The 16641-nt window shown below is 36.3% G+C and overlaps 2 protein-coding genes across 5 annotated transcripts; one reads left to right on the plus strand and one right to left on the minus strand.

Annotated features, from left to right (window-relative positions):
• The first annotated feature begins 6936 nt into the window (after positions 1–6936).
• LOC109186523 (methionine--tRNA ligase, chloroplastic/mitochondrial) lies at positions 6937–11862 on the plus strand. 2 transcript variants are annotated; one of them, XM_019336536.1, is made up of 13 exons: positions 6937–7282; positions 7417–7560; positions 7693–7842; positions 8377–8544; positions 8736–8860; positions 9693–9786; positions 9929–10027; positions 10374–10554; positions 10660–10775; positions 10933–11088; positions 11302–11430; positions 11516–11704; positions 11740–11862. In XM_019336536.1, exons 1-12 carry the CDS (start codon positions 6977–6979, stop codon positions 11684–11686), a joined length of 1839 nt encoding a protein of 612 aa, XP_019192081.1. In that variant the 5' UTR covers positions 6937–6976; the 3' UTR covers positions 11687–11704; positions 11740–11862. The 2 variants fall into 2 exon arrangements, with proteins under 2 accessions (XP_019192081.1, XP_019192080.1); XM_019336535.1 differs by having other exon boundaries at positions 11516–11862.
• A 46-nt stretch (positions 11863–11908) lies between these two features.
• On the minus strand, positions 11909–14700 carry LOC109186525 (UDP-glucuronic acid decarboxylase 6). Of its 3 annotated transcripts, none has more exons than XM_019336538.1 (13): positions 14570–14700; positions 14132–14222; positions 13889–13975; positions 13683–13770; positions 13487–13578; positions 13308–13372; positions 13141–13229; positions 12964–13041; positions 12783–12876; positions 12609–12675; positions 12452–12515; positions 12335–12375; positions 11909–12263 (listed from the first exon to the last, which is right to left on the minus strand). In XM_019336538.1, the coding sequence occupies exons 2-13, from the start codon at positions 14195–14197 to the stop codon at positions 12081–12083; spliced, it is 1014 nt and encodes a 337-aa protein (XP_019192083.1). In that variant the 5' UTR covers positions 14198–14222; positions 14570–14700; the 3' UTR covers positions 11909–12080. The 3 variants fall into 3 exon arrangements, with proteins under 3 accessions (XP_019192083.1, XP_019192084.1, XP_019192085.1); XM_019336539.1 differs by having other exon boundaries at positions 14559–14695; XM_019336540.1 differs by lacking the exon at positions 14570–14700 and adding an exon at positions 14395–14483.
• Between the last annotated feature and the right edge of the window lie 1941 nt (positions 14701–16641).

Consider the following 16641-nt stretch of genomic DNA (forward strand, 5'->3'; position numbering starts at 1 on the left):
CTCAAACCCCTCGGCTTCGACGATGAAACGTCACGGTGAGGAAAAAAATGGGGGGCCGATAATGTTTCGGAATCGACGACATTATTAGGCGGCGGTCGTTCTCCCTCCACGACCTCCATAGAAGCTGTAACTATCGTTGCGCCGCCGTTAGCGACTCCAATTCGATGCGCGAACTCCACGATATGTTCGGAAATGCTGCGGCAACCGCCGGAACACAATGCCGGCATCCATCGGCGAAATTCGTTTCCTAAATAGTCGGTTAGGGACAGCTCAAAAGAGCGGCGGCGGAAAGGAAAGGAAACGGTGGACTCGCCGAGAATCCTTTGATAGATGCATCCATCGTCGCTGCCGGTCCCGATAATTCTGTATTTGAATTTCAGAGAAACTTCTATTGCTACGAATCTCGGGCCGATCTCCGGTGACGGCCTGGTTTCATAGGAGAGCCTGACGAGGGGTGGGCGGTGCGGTAATCCGACGTAGGGTGAGTTTTGCGCTGCCATGAGGGTGTTAATTAGTTGATTGTATTAGAATGTAGTGAAGGCTTGAAGATTATTAGGTAAATTTATAGGATTACATTGGTGTTCTTCAATTCAAATCCAGGTCGGTTTAGGATTAGAAAAGTTGGAACCTTAGCCTTTAACTGAAACTGCTTGTTAAGATTCAAATCTTGGCGTGATTTACATCGTTTTGAATATTTTGATTTGTCGGATCAGGGTGTGGAGCTATTAAAATTGGGGATTCAATCTTTCAGAGAGAAGGGTTTCACTTTAGAAAATATTTATTGAAGCAGTTGACTTGGTTACAAACATCTTATTATTGTGTGCGCATAGATAGTTTAATTAGTTTTTGAGTAATAGATTATGAGTGAGAGTTCAAACAGTCGCAGTGTGAGAGTAATTTTTAAAAGTTTATTAAAATAAATGAAAAATAACATTGTAATGAGTGACCGTCACATAAGCAGTAACAGAAAGAATATGTTAATGATGGTTTAATTTCATGATGTTGAACTGTTCAAAAACTTATTTGGATTGAATAGTTATTTTTGTTAATATTTAGATGATTTTTTTTTGGGAGGCGTTATTGGCTCTTTGTGTTTCAGTAGGTTGAGAAAGTATATGAACAGATACTACAATGTAATAGAGCTAGTAGCATTCAAAAAAAAAAAAAAAAGATGATTTTTTTTTGTCAGAGCATGAGGTGTCCTATGCAGATCCTAACTGTATTTTGATGATTTTTTTTTTTTTTTTTGAAAGCCAACCAATAAATGATTGTATTAATGAATCAAATCTGCAATCGAGTTTGGAGGGATAGAATCCCAATACATAATTTGATCCTGAGCGAAAGCTAACGAAGCTAAAGTATGAGCATGCGAATTAACCTGCCTAGTAACATAATTTAAAGAACAACAATTAAAAGTTGCCATGAGCGATCTACATTGGTCCACAACGACCCCAACATAGGACATTAAAATCATTGATTCTTGACGTAAAGCATTCCGAAGCTGCATGCAATCTGTAAGAATATTCACCGTAGTTATATTTTCCTCCAGCAGCCAGGATAGGGTCTCCTTACAAGCTAGGGCCTCCGTCATGAACTGCGACATACAATACAATAGCCTTCCATTCCACTTTTTGATGATCTATTTGAGCATTAATAATGAATTGATCAAATCAATTTCCACTTCTATAATTCTCACATGAACCTCATAGCAAATTACTATGTGGATCCAGATTCAAATATTTACAATTTACATACTAAATATTCACAATTTACCTTTTAAAAATTCACACATTGTCCATGGTATAACAACTCAAACCTCATATATGTTCAGGGCGTTGCCGTCACATCACTGCATGGTTATTATTTATGAAGAAGCGACGCCCTAAGCGAGCAATCATTATGTTGTGCAACCGTGTGCACCACGGTTGCGAATGACGCCGTTTCACTATGGTAGAGTAACAGTGCCGTTAGTGGCACCGTTTAACTCCACCAATCATTTTTTTTTTGACTCCAATCGACGGGATTTCCACCATTTTCGGTGTGGATATATAGTTCACTAATTCTGGATATATAGTTCATTAATTCTGGATATATAATTCACTAATTCTGGATACATAGTTCATTAATTCTGGATACATAGTTCTCTAATTTTGAACATATAGTTCATTAATTCTGGATTATAGTTCACTAATTCTGAAAAAGCTTGATACAAGCTTAAATTCGTGTACGCCGGCACCTGCGGGCACAAATATCGTCCGAAAATTGTATGGCCTTGAATTGCAGGCTAAGTTGGCACCCATCACGAGAGTTCGTGGTTGGCCGAGGCCGAGAGATCGTGGGGGCTCAAACGTTAAACCGTAGTATGTTTTATCATGTGAAACCTAGGCTACAACGCTCGTAGCACTTTTGGGAGGTAGCAAATAAGGTTTTAAGGAAATAATATTTCGCTCGACTTGTACTAACTACTCTTCTTCTTCTTTCTTCTCGGTTTTAGGATTATGCTTTTAAGCTAAAAATCCTTACTCCTTTCTTGTTGGTTGGAATTATAATCTGAGGATTATAAATTCAATTTTGGTTGATATATATATATATATATATATATATATATATATATATATATATATATATATATATATATATATATATATATATATATATATTCGTGTGGTGAAAGGTTCCAGTGCGGTTGGGTGCTTCCTGTGCGGTTGTGCGGTTGATTAATATGCATGAGCTTTGTACTTAATGTGCGTGTGTAATGTTAATGTGCGTGAGTTTTGTACTTAATGTGCCCGAGTCTTGTGCTTAATGTGCCTGAGATTTGTACTTAATGTGCGTGAGTGTGTAATGTTAATGTGCTCCTATTGCTCCTGTACATATACGTCTTCGTCTTCGTATTCTCTTCCTCTCTTTTCCCTTAATCCTCTCTTCCTCTCTCTCTCTGTTCTTCATCATATACGTCTTCGTGTACGTCTTCGTCTTCTCTTCCTATTCCCTTAATCCTCTCTTCCCCTCTCTATGTTCTTCATCATATACGTCTTCGTTTTCTATTCCTATTCCCTTAATCCTCTCTTCCCCTCTCTATGTTCTTCATCATATACGCCTTCGTCTTCGTCTGACTTTTGTGTTTAATGTGTGTGAGTTTGTGGTCTGAATGTATTTTATTTATAGCTTCCTGTGCGATTGTGTTAAAAGTCACGCACATTAAGCACAAACCTCTTGCACATTAAACACAATACTCAGACACATTAAGTACAAAACTCACGCACATTAAGTACAAATCTCAGGCACATTATGTTAGGAGTTTATGTGTATTCTATTATACAATTATGTACGTATATACAAAACAGAGGATTTTTAAGGCGCACAATGTATTGTGCGTCATAGTACACGATACAACAATTGTTTAATATATAAATTGTGAACATTCCGTATATAAATTGTATATTTTAGACCCGTGTCCACAACATAATTTGCCACCTTTAATCTATAGAATATAAACCAACATTTTTATTTTAGAGATTTTGATTATTTGCCTTTAAAAAAAATATATTTTTACAGTTTAAATTATTAATGAAAAGAATATTGTCAATCGCCATTATAATGTCAAATTTTATACCATAAATTGAATATACAATAATTCAAAAACCTCAAACTAATGTGGAGAAGAGTTTTTAAGGTCGAGTGAGATAGTAGATAATGAATTGGATGTTTGGGTAAAAAAAATTAGGGAAAAAACCCAATTATTAATGATGCTCGTAATTACATCTATAGAAACAAGTTGTTGCCAGATGATCGGTGACATCATATCTACAAATAGGGCAACTTGCAGATTTTTCCAGCCATGAAGATATGCAGCCATGGTGGAAGACGTGAGAGCACGGCAATGGCGAAATCTTCCCTCCCGCCAAAAACTTTTCCAAACAGACAGAACAGACCGATTCATCTCCGCCGCCATTCTCGAACCTCTCTTCCTTCAACCTCTTGATCTCGTCCCGGCCCAAACCCCTCGGCTTCGACGATGAAACATCACGGTGAGGAAAAAAATCAGGGACCGATGATAATGTTTCAGCATCGACGACATTATTCTCAGCAATGTAAATAGGCGGCGGTCCTTCTCCCTCCACGACCTCCATAGAAGCCGTAACTACCGTTGCGCCGCCGTTGTCGAGTCCAATTCGCTGCGCGTACTGCACTATATCTTCGGAAAGTTTACCGCAAACGCCGGGGCACAATGCCGGCATCCAGCGGCGAAATTGGTTCCGGAAATAGTCGGTTAGGGATTGCTCAGAAGAGCGGTGGTGGAAAGGAAAGGAAACGGTGGACTCGCCGAGAATCCTCTGATAGATGTATCCATCGTCGCTGCCGGTCCCGAGAATTCTGTGTTTGAATTTCAGAGAAACTTCTATTGCTACGAAGCCCGGGCCGATCTCCGGTGACGGCCTGGTTTGATAGAATACCCTGACGGGGGGTGGGAGGTGCGATAATCCGACGTAGGGTGAGTTGTGCGCCGCCATGATGAGGGTGTTAATTAGTTGATTAATTGTAGTGAGTAGTGATGTATTGGAGAAGAGAGGATAGATGATAGTGAAGGCTTGATGATTATTAGGTAAATTTATAGGATTATATTCGTGTTCTTCAATTCAAATCCAGGTCGGTTTAGGATTAGGCAAGTTTATAGGATTACATTGGTGTTCTACAAATCCAAGTCGATTTAGGATTAGGAAAGTTGGAATCTTAGTCGTTAACTGAAACTGCTTAGCTTGTCCAATAAATATACCCAGTGCATCTCTAGTCTCTACGTATCATCAGGGTTGCACTTTAGAAGCTGACAGAGTTTAATTCTTCCATTTCTAAACCTACACTCCGACCCGATAGAGCATAATTAAATATTTCCTTCTAAATGTTCTATCGACTGGGTGTGTGTGGGTCATTGAGGTTGAGGATTCAACATTTTGGAAGAAAGGTTGCACTTTAGAAAAGATTGAAGTAGTTGATGACTTGGTTACAAAGATCTTATTATTGTGTGCGTATATATAGTTCAGTTACTTTTTGAATGATATATTATGAGTGAAAGTCTTGACCGTCGCAACATGAGAGTTACACATAAAAAAAAAAGTAGGTTCCAAGAGATTAATTTTTTTTAAAAATAATGTTTAAATAGATCACTGTCAAATGCTCTAAAATTATATAATTAAATCAAATTGATATGTTTCATGATTACTTAGAGATAAAATGAGTGAGTTTTTTTGAATTTGTTTTTAAATTTATTAAAATAAATGAAAAGTAATATTGTAATGAGTGGCCGTCACATAAGCAGCAACAAAAAATTATGTTGTTTGATCTCATAATTTTTCATATGAAGAGTCAGTACATGTTATCTGAGCATAATGTGTTTAACTTCAAAAACTTATTTGAATTAAATAATTATTTTTACTAATAATATCTATTTGAGCATTAATAATGAATTGATGAAATCAATTTCCACTTTTTATAATTCTCACATTAACCTCATACATATATGTTGCCGTTACGTCACTGCATGGTTATGAAGACAATCGTTATATCGTAGACCACGGTGCACATGCACCGCAGTAAAAAACGGTGTCTTTTCTTTAAGTAAAGAAACGGTCCGTCGTTATCGTTAACGGAGTCCGCATTTTTGGTATAGTAAACACCAACTGACACTACAGTACATCTAAATCGACACTGCCTCACGTATTATTTTTATATTATCAAATGAAACTGCAGTTATATCAAAATGAAACTGTAGTTGTGGTGAAATAAAATTGCAGTGTATATAAAATGAAACTGAATAACATTTCACATATTTGAGTGTATATTGAACAATGAAGTTGTAATTATATCAAAATGATCATGTAGTTGTGTTCTAATAAAACTAGTGTATATAAAATAAAATTAAATAACATTTTCACATATTTGAGTCTATAAATATCGAATGAAACTGTAGTTATATCGAAATGAAATTGTAGTTGTGTTGAACTGAAACTGCAGTGTATACAAAATGAAACTGAATAATAGAGTCACTTTTTGCTGAAGGGTGCGGAACGACGGAAAACAAATACCGTTTCTTTTCATTTAACAAAACGGCGTCGTTTTGATGCGCGGTGCATAATTGATTATGCACCGCGGTGCACGATATAATTTGCCTTATGAAGAAGTGATGCCATGAGCAATGCCTATTTACACCTTATTTCAGATAGTTATGCTGTGCAACCGTGTGCACCATGCATGGTGCACACGGTTGCAAAACGACGTCGTTTTGACTAAAAACGTGCGTTCCATTAACAAAAAAATTCAGTTTCGATTCCCCTCAACAACATTATGTTGTTCATTCATTGTGGATTTTTAGTTCATTCATTGTGGATATTTAGTTAATTCATTGTGGATATTTAGTTCATTCATTGTGGATATTTAGTTAATTCATTGTGTATATTTAGTTCATTCATTGTGGATATTTAGTTCATTCATTGTGAATATTTAGTTCATTCATTGTGAATATTTAGTTCATTCATTCTGGATTTTGTGTTATTCATTCACTGTGGATATATAGTTATGAATTTGTGGATATATATGTATGAATTTGTGGATATAATTCAAATTATGTACAAAAAAATGCTATTACCAGAAATCAAACTTGATTTTTTTTTTTTTTTTTAAAGTGGAACGAGCGTTTTTAGTCAAAACAATGTCCTTTTTGCAACCGTGTGCACCATACACGGTGCACACGGTTGCACAGCATAATTTGCGCCTTATTTCCCGCCCAATAATATTAGTTCAAATGGACAAACAACTAAAAGGCCCAAACAAATGAAAAACTAGGGGCCGTATAAAATTTAAGCCTAAACTATGAAGCCCATAAAGTCCAAACCAAAATCACACGAGCCTATCTCCTTCTTCTGCATTTCTGCACACAGGTCATAAGCTTCCATTTTCAAGCTTATTGGAGTTGCAGAGCATGAGTATGGCTTGTAGAGTTCAGCTGTCGATTCCAAATGGCATCTGGTTCTCATCGTCTCCCTTTTCCAATTCCATCAATTTCCGCAAGTATTGTTTCAGAAATCGAATTTTCCTTCGCAAAACCTATCAGTGTTGGAATACCAGGCGCTTCGGAGGAGCTCTCTACTGTACTTGTAGCGCCAACAATGGCGGCGGAAGTTCGGAGAACTTTGTACTCACGACTCCGCTTTATTACGTGAATGCCCCTCCTCACATGGGCAGTGCCTACTCCACCATCGCCGCCGACGCCATTGCCCGTTTTCAGGTTACATTCAGCCTTTCCACTACCATATTTTAACTTTAAGATGCTATTCTTCCACTTGAAAACAATGGAGAACTTTTTTTTTTTTTTTTTTTTTTTAAATTTGTTTAATTTTCATTTGTTGAACTTACTGGTAGAGGCTTATGGGAAAGAAGGTAATATTCATTACTGGAACTGACGAACACGGAGAGAAGATTGCGACTGCTGCAGCTGCTCGTGGTTCCAGCCCAAGGGAACACTGTGATGTTATATCACAAGCTTACAAAGCTCTATGGAAAGATGTATAATTTTCAAGTATTGATATTTCAGTAGTATTACTTCATTTTTTTTTATTTTTTTTTTTTAAATTATACTTTTTGGCTGTAATCTTAAATTGTGTTGCCTTCTTTTTTTTTTTAACTTGATTGTTTCAGTTAGACATCAGTTATGACAAGTTTATCCGAACAACTGATCCAAAACATGAAGCTATAGTTAATGAATTTTACTCGAGGGTTTTTGCCAATGGCGACATATACAGAGCTGATTACGAGGGAATTTATTGTGTCAATTGTGAGGAGTACAAGGTGCATTCTTGTATTTGCAAAAGGACCTCTTGTTTTAGAGCTTCCTATATTCTGTTTACTTTTAAATCAATTTCAATTCATGTTGTAATCACTATGCAAAGCAGTAGGTTTCTATCGTGCCCCTAATGTAATGTGCTGCCTTAAATTTTGATTCTTTGAGGAGAAGATATCAGCTTTATTCATAATTCATCTCATTATAGGAGTGATGGAAGTAATACTCTGAATTCTAACCAATGATTCAAAATTTGCATTTATTCATTCATAAAATATTCTAGGAAAATGGAAGAGTTACTTATTGACTCTTTCTTTATAGAAACAACCCTTTGGTCCTATGAATGCATACTGCTTGTCTGAACTCCTTTTTTGCATGCACTCCTTTTTGCTCTCTATTATGTTTTCTACAGTTTGTACTGTACTGAAGTAAACATAGTATATGGCTAATTTCATGTGTCTAGCTCTTATTTGCATGTATTGCATAGATGTAAGATTCTTACTTGTCTCTTAGTAGTGTGCGTAATATTGATTTCATTTTAGGATGAGAAGGAACTGCTAGAAAATGACTGCTGCCCTGTGCATTTAAAGCCATGTGTGAGAAGAAAGGAAGATAATTACTTCTTTGCCCTGTCAAAGTATCAAAAGCAATTGGAAGAAAAATTACTGCAAAACCCTAATTTTGTGCAGCCCTCTTCTCGTCTAAATGAGGTGAGAAGTATGTATATTTGATTTCTCTCTTCCAAATTCCAATATTGATTCTTGAGTCATTGGTTCACATAATCACCTGCTTAAAAAGTGTTAAAGATTCTAATAAAACAAAGTAATGATGCTTAGCTGATTATATTTTTGTACAATTTCTGATCCTTCCAGCGTATAAAACTGATGTAGAATGTTTCTAGGTGCAAGGTTGGATTAAAAGTGGCCTCAAAGATTTTTCCATCTCCCGAGCATCAGTGGATTGGGGTATTGCAGTTCCTAATGATCCTAAGCAAACCATATATGTGTGGTTTGATGCTTTGTTGGGGTGAGTAATCTAATTGTCTCTGGCACTACAATAATTTTAGGCATTTAGTGCGTGGGAAACAATTCAGATATTCCCCTAGTACGTGGGTCTTTCCCGCCCCCCCCCCCCCCCCCCCCCCTTGCCATGTAGGCCAGTGTGTGTACATGTATGTGTTTGTGGTGGGGTTGGGGGGAGGGTACAGTGGGTGTGAGACGTTTTCTGATATTTTTCTTCATTCCTGACTTCCATATCACTGTGCCCATAACATATTTGTTTGTGTACTTTATTGGATTTGTGAAGATATAAAAAGAAAGAGAAGATTCAGAGAACTAAAGGATTCACTTTGCTAGTCATCTGACAAGTATCATATGCTTATGCTCTTTTTACATACATGACTTTAAGTAACTATGCAATTGCAGACAACATAATAACAAACCTTTCTAATGTTTAGTGAGGCAAGTGTTATAATTTTTTAACAGGATTCAACCTAGCTCATAATGCTGATTAGTGCATTAAAAATCCTACATTCCTGCATCTATAAAGTCTTTTAGATGTTTTTCATTTCAAGGTTTTCAAAGTCTTGAAATACTTGTGACTTGATCCTTCATTCATTATTTCATTTGATCCCGAACTTGATTCTATTAGTAAATTTACTTATATTTGATGTTCAAGAATGGATGAATTAAGACTGTCTATGTGCTATGGAAGTTGGGTAGTGGGCAGTACCGCCTCCAAAACACCATTAAGAAAATACATTATCTTTAAAAACTTATAATATTCTTCATTGCTTCTTTATATGATTGTCCTTATGCCTCTTATCCAAAGCCCTTTCTTTTTGTTTTGTCTCAAGCAGTTATGTATCTGCTCTTTTGGAGGATAAGGAGATACCTGATTTACAACATGCTATCTCATCAAAGTGGCCTGCATCACTCCATTTAATTGGCAAGGTCTGACATCTCTTTTTAGATGATCTAGGAAACAAGTTGCCAAAGATTCTTGGTCATAAAAGTTGTTGGATTTTTTAATTTTTTTTTTTATATAAATAAAATCTTTTCACTTATTGAATTTACTATTCATGGTCTCCTATAGGATATATTGCGATTCCATGCGGTTTATTGGCCAGCTATGCTGATGTCAGCTGGGTTGGACCTCCCTAAGATGGTTTTTGGCCATGGATTCTTGACGAAGGTATCTTAGTGCACTTTGTTATGCATGCTTTCTCTTAATATCAAATGATCTTTGCATTCTCATATATCGGAACTTCAGAAGGAAAATTGTTCGGTAATTCATTTGAACTATTTCAGATGTCTGTACCCCATGTTTAAGTTTTATTTGTTTTAACAAACATCATGCTTCGGTGACTTCATTTTAAGAATGTTAGTTGTTACAATGTAGTATTTAACAACACTTGACATGTTTGACTTGTATAAAATACAAAAAAGACATACAAATATGTGCATGCATGCAGCATGCTAGTAATCTCATATGCCTATTTTCACTTTCATGCAGCTTGCTTTTATTTTTAAAATTTTAGGATGGCATGAAGATGGGCAAGTCGCTGGGCAATACACTTGAGCCAACTGACTTGGTTCATAGATTTGGATCTGATGCAGTCAGGTACTTTTTCCTCAGGGAGGTGGAATTTGGTAGTGATGGAGACTACTCGGAGGAACGCTTTGTCAACATTATTAATGCACATCTTGCCAATACAGTTGGTATATTACAAGTTTCATGAATCCTATGATTCCTAGTCATTTTTAGTCACATTTTGGAGCTTAAGCAGTTCTTTCCCAAGTCTTAATTCAAAATTGCTTATGCAGGAAATCTTCTAAGCCGTGCACTTGGGCTACTGAAGAAGAATTGCCAATCAACTTTGCCCGTTGATTCAATTGCTGCAGCTGAAGGGAATACACTCAAGGATACGGTTGAAAAACTGGTAATCTCGTGCAACATTAGCCCTTGCCTTGGCTAGTGATCCATGAAAGAAGTTTTACTTGATATGAACCATATGTAGAATTGTGCCAATTATTATGTAAAATTTTACCTATTACCATATATAGAGCCGGAAACAAGAACATAATTTTCTTTTGTAGGTTGAGAAGGTGCGTTCTCACTATGAGAACCTTGCACTATCATCAGCTTGTGAGGCTGTGCTAGAGATTGGTAATGCTGGGAATTCATATATCGATAAACAAGCACCATGGTCCCTTTTCAAGAAAGGCAGTGCAGATTTTGAAACAGCAGCCAAGGTATCTTTTCTTCAGCTGATTAACTAGATCAGGAACCAATGACGATTCAAATTGAAATTTTGAAGTTCAAATTGTCATACTTCACTGAAATAGCAACAATTCGTAATTCTTTGCATAAGATGATTCTCTTGAACTGGTTTCTTTGAGAACATCTTTAGAAGTCCATTATCATTTCCTTAAAAAACGCTAACTCTTCCCTTTCATTTGATCAAGGATCTTGTTATTGTACTGGAAGCTGTGAGAATCATAGCCGTAGCTCTATCTCCCGTTACACCAAGCTTAAGCTTCAGGATTTATACCCAACTTGGCTACACTGAAGACCAGTTCAGTGCTGTCACTTGGGTACACACTTCTTCTCACCATATTTCTCCCTCGACTCTCTATGGACCATATTTTGCCTCATAATTATCGGGTTTTGTTCTTGCAGAGTCATACCACATGGGGTGGGCTGAAGGCTGGTCAGGTTATGGCTCAACCACAACCAGTTTTTGCCAGGATTGAAGACCAAAACGAGCAAGAAGGTGGCAGTGAAGCAACTAAGAAAACTAGCAAGAAAAAGGAAAAGACACCGAAGAGTAAAAAAGTGGTTGAAGCATAAGGTTTTTGGTGAGTCAATGTTCGCTTTATCTTTTAATGACGCGGGGCACTATGGTTCGCCTCGCTGATATATAACACCTATATACCGATAGTGCATCAAATATTATTTGTCCTTACATTATAGATTACTGGAATGAACATTCAAAGTTAAATTTAAGAAAATATTTTTGTTTATTATATGGAATCACCTCATAATGTTCCTTCTATAGTTCATGCATGTGACAATATAGCATATTCATTTATAACTGATAAGGGCATGTGGTGAGTATATTCAAACCAGCAAAATGTACTCCCAATCATGGTAAATAAACAGCAAGAAGTTTGGAGAAGACAAGACTTCCTAAACATGACAGATTGTGTGGTATAGATGATAGGTGATGGTTCATCAATGGAGTTCAACTCCTCGGGATTCCCAGCCTGGTTCGGAAATCGTCCTCCATCAGAGGAATACCTTCGCGCAATTTCACCTTCGGTTCCCAGCCAAGCAACTCCTTCGCCTTTGTGATGTCGGGCTTTCTCTGGCGAGGATCATCCGGGGTGTTCTCCACTTGAATAACTTCCACTTTTGGATTGATCATCTGCAAGAACACACAGATTCTTTGAGCTAGGAAACAGGTGAAAGCCAGAAAGTAAGTTCTGAGATTCTTACCTCCTTCACAGTCTCAGCAAGTTCATGCATTGTGAATTCACCTGTGATGGTAAGAGCTCAGATCAGTTATGGTTTGGTTATCCATGGCATCCTAGAAAGAAAGGAACGACGACTAACCTGGATTCCCGATGTTAATTGGCCCAGTATTCTCGCCCTCCATAAGCCGGATAAGACCATCAACCTTCACCATGACCAAAAGCTCGAGGTGAGGGGACAAAAATAAACTCTCATAAACACTATTTCATAAACTCAATCAAAAAAATTTAGGATATACCATGTCAGAAACATAGCAGAAACTGCGAGTTTGTGTTCCTGGTAACTGGACAGTCAAGGGCTCATTGCTAAACAGCCATAAAACAAGGCAAATGTCAAAGCAAGTAAAGAGTATTACAAAACGAGGATTCTTTGGAGTAGACTAGGAACACTAGTGCTCGGTTTTGAATATTACCGAATTGCTTGAGCAATGAAATTGCTGACAACACGACCATCGTCAATATTCATCCTAGGTCCATAAGTGTTGAAAATTCTAGCAATACGGATTTCTGTCGTTTTGTACAGAAAACACAAAATCAGGATACGAGAATCCAATTCATTGTTCTGTATCAACTAGAATAAGGAAAATGAGTTACCAATTCCATGCTGCCTGTGATAATCGAACATCAAAGTCTCCGCCACTCTTTTCCCCTCATCGTAACAGCTCCTAACTCCTGAAACGCAAATAGAATATTTTTCTCCATTAATAACACATCCCTACAAGTTGGTTAAAATACAATCTAAGAAACTCGAGTAACTAGAGGTTAATTTACCAATAGGGTTAACATTGCCCCAGTAGCTCTCGTCCTGAGGGTGCACAAGAGGATCTCCATAAACCTCAGAGGTCGATGTCAGCAGAATCCTGTCAGCATTACACAGGGGTGAGAAAAACGACATTTATATGCCCAGAAAACAGAAAAAATAGCGAGTTGATTCCAACCTAGCTCCGACTCTCTTGGCAAGTCCCAACATGTTCAACGTCCCAATAACATTTGTCTTAATCGTCTGCAGATTCAAACATCTAAGAATTTTAACTCCAAGTGGCATAACAAAGATACTCTCATGTACAAGAAATCAATGCGGGCACGACAAAATAACTGAAATTCAGTTTTAACTGACCTTAACGGGATTGTACTTGTAGAAAATTGGGGAAGCAGGACAAGCAAGATGATAAATTTGGTCAACTTCAACCAACAATGTCTCTGTGACATCTGTGTTATTTGAGAACAAAGAATAGGAAAAATTTAGTAAATAATCCATAGTGCAAAACAGGTTGAGACAACCTAACCAAACCAAACCAAAACGAGCAACATACCATGGCGAATAAGCTCAAACCTAGGATGGCCAATCCACTGCTTAAGGTTATCCTTCGATCCCGTGAAATAGTTATCCACAACAATCACCTAAACAAAACATAAAAACCGTATCTTAGCATAAGATGCTACTTCTAAGTTCTAATCACCATTAGCCCAGTAGCTTTTAATTTAAGAAAACAACCAAATCCCGCCCAGAACCAGTTACCTCATTCTTCTCGTTCTGCATAAGCCTGTCAACAAGGTGAGAACCAATGAAACCGGCACCACCAGTAACCAAAATCCTCATGTTTGCCTAACATTACAATGCAGCATAAATTAAGTAAGAAATAAAGGCACTGACAGATCTTAAGAGCCAAAAAAACTCCAAATCAAAGAAGACAAAATCGAACTGCCATCTACTTATGCTACTCCTCCAAGCTAATCAGCATATCCAAAACCAGTATTCTACCTGGAAAAATTTCGCCTTTCTCAATGGTGAAGGCTCTGGAGGGGGTTTTGTTCCATTTGAAGCCATTGATCAAATCACTCACAAGTCACACCTAATACACAATCCCAGAATACCATAAGATTCACATTAAACCACTGCAAATTGAGTACACAATTAAAGGATCAAGCATAGTAAACAATAGCATTCAATTAACTCCCCAAAACCAGAAAAATGCAATCTTGATTTCTTTAAAAAAAAAAAAAAAAAAAAAAAAAACCCACCACCTGAATTTAAGTAAATTACTGTTATTTAAACAAGAGATAATTGAAGAAAGGGTCCAAGCACAATGCAAGTATATGTAGACAACCCAAAAAACACACATAGATTCAAGGTAAAAAAACAACATAAAATCATAGAAACATGTTTTCTGTTACACCGAACGTTATACCAATCAAACACGCAAATGCTTGAAAATCAGATGTGATCTTCAAAGCTACGTAAAGTGAAGAAAAAGCAAGAATGGGTGTAGTGTGATCAAAGCTTCATATAAGCCAAAAAGAAAGCAGACCCACAACGAACTGTGCAGATCTGAATCTAAAATCCTCCAAAGATTAAACCTTTATCCTATACCCAGTCACAATTAACAAAATAAACTCATCATTACCGCGTATAATCGAGGAACAGCTCTGATAAGATGTTCGGTCTTTTAAGGATTGATTTAGTTGGACCTAATGAGCGTATATATATACAGGGAGACAGAAGAAGTATCCAGATGGAAAAGATGGTAAGCGTAGATTTCGGGATTTTCACTGTAAGAGTTTAACTTTTACTTTTATCTTCCGCGTAGATGACAGGTCATGGGTATGCCCGAAAAGGTCGACGTGTCGTTCGATCAATGTTTTTCTTGGAGTCAAGAGTTGTTGTAGAGATTAGATTAGATCTGAGAGATATTCTGCAGGTGATGTGTCATACTGTCATTGACATGTTGTCCATTGGATAGGAGTTTGGTCGTGCCAACAAACAAATAACATCATATATAATGACAAGGAGATAAGTCCACAATATGTGTACAATGTGGGTCCAGCAGGGTGGTCGAGTTGGTGAATCATAATTTTTTTTATTAAAAAATAATAAATTTGACAATTTACAGAAAAATTTCTTAATATAATTAACCTCTCATGTATGATTTGTGGCTCAGAAAATCGTCATCCAAAAAGATAAGAAATACTCTTAAAGGTATATGTGCTATAAAATTTCTATGCATAGAATTTCTATAATTTGATTTTAAAAGGTAATATTAACTAATATATTTTGGATAAGTAACACCTAATATATTTTGGATAAAGATTGTTACTTTCAATTATAAGTTTGAACTTTAAATTTAAGGTATTTGGTTGGATGGAAGTCAAATTTCATGAAAAATATTTTCTTAAAAGTGTAGGAAAATGTTGTTTGGTTGGATGGAAAATCTTTTCTATTGGAATTTGAGTTCCTGAAGTTGAAGGAAAACAAAATCCTAGCAAGTATTTTATTTTCCAAAAGATTTGGGAAGAAAGTATAACAATATTGGACTATTTTACCATCATCAAAGTTTATTAATTACACATGTATATATTATTGTTAAGGGCAGATTGATCTTTATATTCATAATTCCTTATCATTCCAAACCCAACCAAACAATAGAATTCATATTCCCAGTAATTTATTTTCCACCAACCAAATATGGAATCTATTTTCCTGGTAATTTGTTTTCCATGGAATTTGAATTCCATTTCCCATCAAATATTTTCCAGCGAACCAAACGGGCTGTAAAGAGTTCATCATGCTTTTTCTAAACAAATATGGTAAATCGCAAAATGCAAAATCATCAACTGATCTATATTATTATTCTTTTTCTAAATCTAAAAAAAAAATTGTTTAATTTTATTTCTCATTTGTCAATAAAACATATTGACATATGTTTTAAAACGCATTTGAAAAAAAAATTATCTCGCTCATGTAGTACAAGCTTAATCGATAAAGTATTAACAATAATTGAATTTATAACATTTTAGTACGGAAATTATACTTTACTTAAACGGACTCATTTTTATTTTTAAAATTTTGATTTGTACGTCAGAGACAGCAATTGAGTTCATAAATGCGACACAATTTATAATGAGCTACCAAAATGAATGTGAAGTGAAAATGTCTCTATTCTCCAACACCTAAGCACTGAAATCAACGGTTCTAAAAGGTTGGGTAACGTAACGTGTAAATTTAAGGTTAGGAGAGATGTCATTTCAAGAATAATGATTAACAGTACGACAAAAAAGAAAATATATCAAGATGGAAGGTAGAATCATCTTGATTTACGTGAGTAGATGTGCACTCTCACTTTGTAAGATAGATCGCGAGTTCAAAATCCGTTTTTGTAAAAAAGAAAATCAATATAGCAAACACTTTATTCTTTAATTAGATTGACTCGAGGTGAACGGAGATTGATCAAGTATAATGCCTTTTACAATTAAGGGCCTATTCTAAACACCACG

This window comes from Ipomoea nil, unplaced genomic scaffold, assembly GCF_001879475.1.
Source record: "Ipomoea nil cultivar Tokyo-kokei standard unplaced genomic scaffold, Asagao_1.1 scaffold1407, whole genome shotgun sequence".
Classification (NCBI taxonomy): Eukaryota; Viridiplantae; Streptophyta; class Magnoliopsida; order Solanales; family Convolvulaceae; genus Ipomoea; species Ipomoea nil.